The sequence below is a fragment of the Micropterus dolomieu genome, linkage group LG23 (assembly GCF_021292245.1).
Source record: "Micropterus dolomieu isolate WLL.071019.BEF.003 ecotype Adirondacks linkage group LG23, ASM2129224v1, whole genome shotgun sequence".
Taxonomy (NCBI): domain Eukaryota; kingdom Metazoa; phylum Chordata; class Actinopteri; order Centrarchiformes; family Centrarchidae; genus Micropterus; species Micropterus dolomieu.
Window position 1 is genome coordinate 34,903,383 of NC_060172.1, and position 9,885 is coordinate 34,913,267.

The window sequence follows — 9,885 nt, forward strand, 5'->3', positions numbered from 1 at the left end:
GGTTTCTGCCTCTTAAAAGGAAGTTTTTCCTTGCCTCTGTCGCCTAGTGCTTGCTCTTGGTGGGAACTGTTGGGCTTCTGTAAATATCATCACAGAGTACGGTCTAGACCTGCTCTTTTATGAAAAGCGCTGTGAGATAACTGTTGTTGTGATTTGGCGCTATATAAATAAAATTGAATTGAATTGAATTGAATTGAAGGCACATTTGAAGTTTTGCTAACTGATGAGTTTCATCTGGTTTGATCGATATAATATAACATATCATCTGCATAAAAAATGAAAGTTTATGGAATGTTTCCTGATAATATTGCCTAAAGTGAAGAGAATTGGTCCGAGCACAGATCCTTGTGGAACTCCATGACTAACTTTGGTGTGCATGGAGAACTCATCGTTAACGTGTACAAACTGATATCGATCTGATAAATAGCACTTAAACCAGCTTAGAGTGGTTCCTTTAATGCCAATTAAATGTTCCAGTCTCTGTAATAGGATCTGATGGTCAATGGAACATGTCTTTTTTCTGATGGAATTAAGAGGTCATTAGTAATTTTCACCAGTGCTGTCTCTGTGCTATGATGAACTCTAAATCCTGATAGAAAATCCTTAAATAACCTATTGGTATGTAGAAAGTCACACAGCTGTTTGGCGACTGTGTTCTCAAGGATCTTAGAGAGAAATGGAAGGTTAGATATAGGTCTATAGTTGGCTAAAACATTTGGATCAAGTTTGGGCTTTTTCAGAAGAGGTTTAATTACAGCTACTTTAAAGTACTGTGGTACATAGCCTGTTGATAGAGATAGATTGATCTTATCTAGTATAGAAGTGCTGACTAAGGGTAAAACATCTTTAAGCAACCTAGTCGGGATGGGGTCTAAGAGGCAGGTTGATGGTTTAGATGAAGATTAGATGAAGATGAAGATTTAGTTTAAGTACCACATGTGAAAGCCCTACAAGCCTTGGACCATTTCTAATTCTAACCATTTCTGGATAAGAAGGAACACATCACTTTATGGAGATATTAGTTAAATGCATGAACTTCCTTTATGTACATTTTGCAGACTTGGCTTGATTGTTTTGTTTTTGTGGAACAGTGGTGCTGTCGGTGACACCTGCACTGCACTATAATATCCTTTCTTTTCAGCCTCTTTTCAGCTTCTCTTTCTCTGCATAGTCTCTGTCCACATCAATTTATTTTCCCCTGTTGATTTAATATAATCAAATAAATCACATATGCCATCATGGTGGACATTTACATTTTTTTTTTAATGTTTGTCTGAGGAGGAAGGGAGAGGAAGCCTACAAGTGATGCAAAGATGTAGATAAAGAGAAAAAAATATGTAGAGCTACTCATGCCACATCTGTCCACTAGATGTCCACAGTGGACTCTGTTGACCATCTGATAACCCAGTTTTAGGCAGCCTTCCTGTACAGCTGCTCCTTGTTTGTTCATTAGCTTCCCCTACATATAGGGAGAAGTTTTTAATATGTTGGTGCCTAAGTGGTTGTTGATACCTGTTTGGATTACCTGCTAAATCGCTGAGGTGTTTTTATGGTGACAACCACCTTATCTAGGCAATGGCGGTTCTAGACCAATTTTATAGAGGGGGCCAGACTGAGGCTAGTTGTTTTGTCAGAGGGGCACATTCAATCCAGGACAAAAGAAACAAAGGCAGTGTTCAAGCTTTTAAAATCTCTTGTTTAGTATATAATGTAATATTTTAGTAACTCAGTTATTTGTTTCAGTAACAGTGAGTAGTTAGTTTTGTTGAATTACACTATTCAAAAAAAAAAAAAAACATTCCTGTTAACTTAATCTCAAGTTACAGTACATTCTTTGATGCCACACTTCTTTGTAAGGCTTAATGAACAGTATAAGCTCTAGTGTACTAGAAATTCTCTGGATCACAATTTGCATCCCACTATAACTTTTGCTAGGAAACAACAAACATCTCCATATTCACCCCTTTTATTAGTCCTGTTGTGAAGTATAGACAAAATAAAATACTTGATGGTAGGCCATCATCTCTGTATTTTTAACCTGCCATAAAATGTATCCCCCCTTGTAATGCAGTCTAAAATAATATGTATCCCACTATAACTTTTGCTAGGAAAATAGAAACTATACTAAACGATAGATGGGGCCACACTTAGCATGACACCGGACAGTGGCGGTGTAACATCCTAAATGATCCGTCTAGTTGAGACACATTTGTTCCGCCTTTCGCATCAGCACCATATTGTCGCAATATATTACTAGGACTATTGTAGACTTTTCTTTCAGAGTGGGGCCGTAGGGGTCCAAGGTCTGTGTTACAGGGGCACAGCATTGTGTTGTGGTGTGTTTGACAGAGAGGACCAAAAAGCAACGTTCAGGATTAATAGGTTTTATTAAAGGGAAAATAGAGGTTGAGGGAGAGGCGGATGCCGGGGAAACACGGGCATGGGGAACCGAGGAGACTGAGACAGGGGAACCAGGGGGCACTGGGGACCGAGGAAGAGAGGAGGCACGGGAGAACTGACTGGGGAGGTTGGTGGAGGAGTGTAGTGGCAGGCTGACTGGCTGGGCACAGGGAAGAGCAGGGAGGAAGCCTTGAAGGAGGTCCGAGGGGAGAGGGCAGGGTGGCGAGCTGACACAAAGGAGGACGGAGGTGAGTGAACCTGGAGGGAAGACAGACAGACAGGGTTAGACACAGGGAAAACCAAGAACAGGGAAACAGAGATGACATAGATTACACAAGAGCTTGAGTGATAAAGTGGCACCAGGTTAGGAGCAACGACCATCAAGCAGAGATTGTGTAGAGAACCAGGGTTGAAGTATTGGCAGAGATGAGGCTGATTGCTAGCAGGTGTGGCAGTCAGAGGAGGTTGCTGATGAGGTGCAGGTGTGGACTGTCAGCTGGTCTCAGGAGTAGAGAGAGAGGGAGAACACACACAGGGAGAGGGGAGGAGACACAAACAGGCAGGCCAAAACACGAGGGGAAAACAGAATCACAAGAAAAAAGGAGAAATAAACAGGACACTCACCGTCAGCCGGGCTGACACCACAACACATTGGCTATGTGTAGACTCATCTCTATGAACTGCTTCTCAAATCCCAAACAACCCTACATAAATGTTGTGGTAGCTGGATGGATGAGTTCACGAGCAAGGACTAAAGACTATGAAGGATCTTTGTTATTACTGCAGTGTGACAGTGACAGTGAAAATTAGAACATTTATGTTATTCCCATTCTTTATCTTCTCTTTACTTACATACATTTATGAGTTACAATTACACTCAAAGATTTGTGTTTCAATTGCTTGCACATGTAGCACATGCTTGTAGGCTACAGCCAAAGCACTTCTGACTCCTGACCTGTTTTTATCAGTCCAAACAGCCTTTTTATGTTGGTGTTTTTCTGATGAAGTCGTGCAGAATAGTTGGAGAGAATGGTAAATATACTTGAAGGATATATATATTTATATATAGTATATATATATATATACACTAGTGTATATATAGTATGTATATGACTTTGAAATAATGACTAGTGACATCAGTTATAGATTTGTAGTAGTGACATTGTCATGACAACAGAGATGGCAATAAAGTCAGTCCCAGAAATTCTCACATTCAAAGTTTAAGACTGGTTAAACTGGTCACTAATTGACCCTTTGCTAAGCCACGCCCCCTAAATTCCTGTTGCTAAATCTGACAAACTGTTGGACCTGTAGGACTTTTAGCACGGCACTGCCACAGTCTATTACTGCAGTCCCTGGAGAAATATTGTCTAATTTTTGGAAAAAGCAATCTCAGAAAGAAGCAGACAGTTTTACTTAGGCTGTAAAACTGATTTAAAAAGAAATAGACGAAGAAGCTAAAGCCTACCGATCACACGGTAAAAGTGAACCACCTATTACTGTATTACTGACTATTGAAAAAGAGGACGATATTAAGGATCAACATTGCTTCTGTACAGCTGGGTAGGTCTCTATGACAATCATTAAAAAGCACAACAGTAAGGCTATATAATGTTAAATTCAGTAGTAAGTTAGCTAGCGTTAGCTAACTAACATTACATTAGGAACTATCCACAGCCTACGTTTTTCTGTATTTGTTTTAGGTTTTGGAAAGTGAATAAATCATAATCTCCTTTTAACGTCTCTGGGTAGCGACTGTAAATATTAAAAGTGCCCATGAACAGCTTTGACCATATCTTGGTTAAATACAGCAAAAAAACCTCATTTTGCTTCAGAGTCAATGGAGCACAGCCATGGTAGAGTCGGACCTCAGTTAGAGCGAGTGTCAAGGTTAGGGTGAGCACAAAGCAGGAGAGAGCCCAAATGCAAGACACTGAGAGCAGAGATATTGTTCCAGGGTTTTAATCCATAACTGGGAGAACAGACATAAAAGGTTACTAAACACTAAACACAGGCCATATCAAAATAAGATGTGACACATCAGAATAATAAAAATAACAAATAAATCCAGACACAAGCAGACAGATCACAAATAAACTACAACTGACAGGGAAAACAAACTGAAGCTAGGATTAAACAGAACCAATGTAAAAAAGAATAAAACAAAAATAATGCAAACACAGAACTAGGAGTAAGAACAAAGACAATAACTAATGCACAGAACTAAGATGCAGGGCTAAAGCTAAGATACATGACAGACAGGTACAAAGTGAGCTAAACAGAACCTGCAAATGAACAATACAATCAACAAGGCTAAACAGAGAACACAAGACAAGGAACAAAACAGAAAACATGGACCAACTGTTACACAGAACGGGGTAGGGAACAGAGACAGTACCAACCAGGAAACAGGACAACAGTAAACATGGAAAAATATCAGAAATAAGGAAAATACCAGAACACCACTAAACACCAGCTGACAGATCATAACCAGATAAACAATAACATCAGGTAGAGGAAGCACACTGAGGTAGCAAGCAAACTATAAACTAAATCTAACAGAACAGCAACCAGGAGTCTAAACACAAGGCGTCAGCAACAAAACAAACAAGAAACAGATACCGAACTGATCAATAAATAAACTCACAGAGAACTAAACAGAACAGATGACAGATACAAATAAAATTAAATACAGATACAAAACCAAAACCTCAGAATCAAAAACCAAAACCCAGAAACAGAGAAACAAGAATCAACATACAGCACACAGAGAACAAGACAGGATCATGAGAGTGAGTCCAATACTGCGCTGTGATTAGCCAGCTAAATATTCGGGGTGTGGCTTAACAAAAGGTCAATTGCAACATTTCTTTTTGTTCAGCTTTATTATACTTTGAGATATCCGTTCAAGTATTAAGTCTTAGACACAGAATGCTCAATTATGACTTGATCATTATCACAGTGACCTTTGATAACATTTCCTATTTTCTTGAAACTGACAAAACTTTCACCTTCACCAAATCTTTTCTTGTCTAGTATATCAGTGACCATGACTCCATTTACTGTTTTTGAGCTTTTCAGCTTAGGATGGGACAAAGCAGTCCAGGGAGAGCACAGAGAACATGGCCAAGAGAGGACTCTGTAAACTCTCCTTGACAGCAACTTTCAGCCTTTTCTTCTTCAAGCTTATTCTATTTTTTCTTCTTCAAGAAAGAACACAAGCACCGTTGTTTCTTTTCTTTGTTTAATTATACAGTTGTGTTTCGAGAATCCCTCATGGGCTTTGAGTCCGTGAACATTTGATACTTAATCTATGTAAAGCTTTAACGGAAACTAGAAAATTAAAAGAGAGACCTAGTGAGTTCAGAACTTGTTTTTCATAGAACACAAAAAAGGCTGCCATCTACTGACTGTTTATGTCACAACCTACACATTTTCTAAACATGTAGGGGTGAAGTTATGCAGTGTGCCCTAACAATGGCATGCAGAAGAACTCGTAGATTTCACATTAGTCCAAACCCACAATCATTAGTTGCAATTCAACCTTCCAGGTGATCATGGAACTGTTCATAAGTGGTGTAGCGACCAGGCAAGCGCAGGATGTGGAAGCAGGTGGATGATCTTGTTTAGTCTGCCTGCACAACTTCCACTTGCATGTCCTACATGGGCAGCTCCCAGCCCACCCAGAATTTCTCCAACTGCTTCAGTTTGTCTTCAGTCACATGAATGGAGATCAATAATTACACTCCAATGGAAGAGAGGAGAACAAATGTTAATCAAAGAAATTAGGATTTTGAGTCTCAGTTTGCAATACAGATGCATTGTACACTTTCTTCAATAGCTAGGTCATGTAGCAACAGAAAATGTGTAGCTTGTGAGCTCAGGGTATTGGGAATAAGGCTACGAAAATGTAAACAAGTCAAGTGATGCCACAAAATAACCCATGCTATATTGCGACTATAACATCAATGTTGAACTCACTGGAATGTCTCTCGTCTGATGTGGTAAGAACTAAATGTTATAAATAAACATAGACATTAAAAAGTACAAGAATACAATACTTTATTTTAAAACCATTCGGATGTAAAGTCCTCTGTTTAAATGCTTGAAATGAATTTTTTAGACAAAAAAATAGTTAAGTTAATGCCTATTTATGAATTTCTTTCTAAAGCCTTTGTCTTTCCATCAAGGCAAAAGGTGGCTACAATCTAAAATACAAGATAATTTTAACACTTTTTTGGTCACTTCATAATGTTGCATGTTATTTCATAGTTTTTTTAAAGTCTTCACTATTATTGTAATTACTTTCAACGTGTTCTATAATGAATCTGTGGATACTCACAAGAGAGCACAATACTAATATACCTGTCTCTATAAACTGCCGTAGGTAGCCAGCAATTCTCTATTAGTTGGCAACAGGTCATTCATCATCATCATCCTCCTTTTCCCGTTCTCCAGGCCATGATGTTGCCTAGAATCATCTAAATGTAACATTTAAAGAATGTGAATAAGTTGAAAACACTACAAAAGCAAAATAGGTTAATTTTAGGAATGCTTTGCTGATTTTAAGCCACCATTAGTCATGTTTTATGTGGGGCGTGTGTTTAGATCATTTACACATGTTGTTTGAAAGAAGTAAAAAGAAAATGCCTAGACAAGTAAAAACACACCGACAGCTATAGCAGGTACTGGCCCTGATGGTATGGTTTGTGTTGTGCTAGGTGTTGAGTAGCCATAACCTGATGGGCTAGCAAGGCTGCTTTCAGTGACACTGCTTGTGGAAACCTCATTGTGGAATTCATCAGTGAAAGCTAGATGAAAAAACATTAAAAACATTTTAAATGCATTTGAGGCACATAAAATCATAAATAACATAAAGCTAAAATGAGGAGTAATAAAACCAAGTCTCTGCTGTATTTTCTCAAACTACAATTAATGCAGAGTTCACCTTAAGTCAACTTTTAATGGAAACTGGTAAATTACAAAGAAATTTCAGTCTGTGATGCTATCTCAGGGCCAAGATTTTAGTAGGACCTTAGTTATGCATTATTCAGCTGTGTTGAAGCTACTTAAAACCAGAAAAGGGTTGTGTTCGGGGACTTTCCGATGGTTTGAATTAGTGGTACAGGGCCTTGTTTCACTTGTTATAAGTGTCAACTAATGCTGATACTTCAGTAACATGTTGAAAATACCTTTCCCCACATGAATTTGCATGGAGGGGCTTCACTTCAGCAGCAAACTGATCTCCACATATTGGGCAGGAATCCTGGGGAGTCAGAGTGAGGCTCATGATAACACTACATCAACCATGCTTACATGACACTCTACATTGGATACCTGGATGTTACAGCCGGAACACATGGGGCATGGATGCAACATATCACAAAGACAGGGTGAAACAGGTTTTTTTACCTGCTACATAGTCGTACCTGTAGGCTATATTAACTGGTACTGAGTTAATTAACTGGATCGTTTAACTATAGAATACATTGATTTGACTGACTTATTTTATATAAAATGTAAAACACCTACAAGGTTGTTTGTTGCATCACATTACCTCTGTTACAATGAGGTATTTATTTCAATAACTTTAAATGGACTCTACTTGATTTTTTACAGAGCTCTATGCAATTTTTACCTGTTGGAGGGGCACATACCAGCTCGTACAGAAAAAGACCAGCTGTGTAAAAATGGAGATCAGCAGTACGATGCTGCAAGAGTGAGTGCAGATACCGTGATCTATCAACTGGCTACTGATATCCACTATGTACTTCTAATATCTCATAAGCAAAAACATCAGGACTGGTACCTTTTGAATAAATTAAAATGACTCACAGATTGTAACAAATCCTATTATTAACATTAGTGGCGATTTACAGTGGGAATTGAATGTTGGACTCAAGCAATGAGACTTCAAGAGGAAACATTGATTTGAGCTTGTTACTTTGATCATATTAATCTGAATAACTGCAAAAAAAAAAATGAATAACTAGAAAAAACAATCATTATAATTTTTAAACAAATATGCTATAACTACATTACTATAATAAGCAGAACATAACCCAAATACATTTTATAGTTGTAAGTGCGGTACAGATTTTAAAGCCTCAAATAACACAGGGAATCTACTGTTCTTCAGCAGCATTGAATCAGATCACTTACATTACCTTCACACTGACAGGATTCAATGTGCAAAGCATAGACAATGGACGTAGTGTCCATGACGTCACCCATTGGTTTCTGAAGAGCAGTTTTAAAGCTCTTTTTCGCCCGAGCTGGCCGTCGCCATCTTGGCACCACGTCACTCCAGGATAACCAAAAATTGGTAAATAGGCGGGTCGTGGGTGGAGCTGAGGTGACTGGTTACTGAAACCACGCCCGCCTAGTTGGACGTGACCGAGTTAGCTCAGGCTAAGGAGCTAATGCTATATGCTACTCTGCTTTAGCAGAAGTAGCTTTTAACCGGGGCTTGTCTGGTTGGCTGGCTGTGGCCGCATCGTTACCAGCTTGGAGGTAAGTTGAAACTACACTTGTACAACACTTGTAGTAACAAGTATCTCTGTGATTAAGGTTTAAAATGCTTCAACGTTTTTTATTATCTAAATGTGGGAATTTGCCGCACAACATTATGTGGAGACTAAAGACTAACGTTAACAGTTAACATTACCATGGATCAGCATTTATTGTGATGGCTACTTGACATTTGAGAGCTGATATAACATTGTCTTGTCTGACAACACAAAAACATATTGCTGACTATTGTTATTGACTGTCATCTATATATTGAGGTGTTGCTCCCTTGTTCCATTTTCTCAACTATGTGACATAATAGTCACCACAGTGAGACATCTTTTATAGTTAACTTTATATTTTCCATTACCTGCAACATTTTTTACTTAACTTCCATAGTCACAGTGTGGATCAGATGTCCCACATGGTGCAAGAGAGCTGCAGAGACCTGGAACTCATCCTCATTGTGCTGGACGTCTGATGGCATGAACTGACATGGAAAGGCCTTTTCCCCTTCTGTTCACTTTTACATTTAGTTTTAAATATTGTCCATAAGTGTTTTACCTGTTATACCTGTGCCCACAACACCTTCTACAGGGCTTCAAAACTATTCAGTGTGCAGATAATTCTTTGGTTTTCACAATAGAGTAACTTTTCAGTAAATGTCAAATTCATCTCTTAAAGAAATGTACAAATAAAACAAATATATAACATCAGCTTTTATTTTTTTTTACTGACATGCAAAATGTGTCAAAACTTATAATACCATCTTAATATTTTCATTTACAGGTTAAATTATTATATTTTGTTAAGTTTAGATTACACTATATTCAATAACTTTAGAAACTGATGAATGAAGAATGTGATTTTATTTTAAGTAAATTTAGTCTGATCAATTTTAAGTAAAATAAATGATTTCTAATACAAAAGCAACAGTTTAACAAATTAAAATCATAGTTTGCATTCATGGAAACA

At 38.1% G+C, this 9,885-nt stretch overlaps 1 protein-coding gene across 1 annotated transcript; it reads right to left on the reverse strand.

The window, feature by feature from the left end:
• Window positions 1-2,388: 2,388 nt before the first annotated feature.
• On the reverse strand, window positions 2,389-2,781 carry LOC123963795 (pollen-specific leucine-rich repeat extensin-like protein 3). Its single transcript, XM_046040841.1, has 2 exons — window positions 2,761-2,781; window positions 2,389-2,658 (listed from the first exon to the last, which is right to left on the reverse strand). The coding sequence occupies exons 1-2, from the start codon at window positions 2,779-2,781 to the stop codon at window positions 2,389-2,391; spliced, it is 291 nt and encodes a 96-aa protein (XP_045896797.1).
• Between the last annotated feature and the right edge of the window lie 7,104 nt (window positions 2,782-9,885).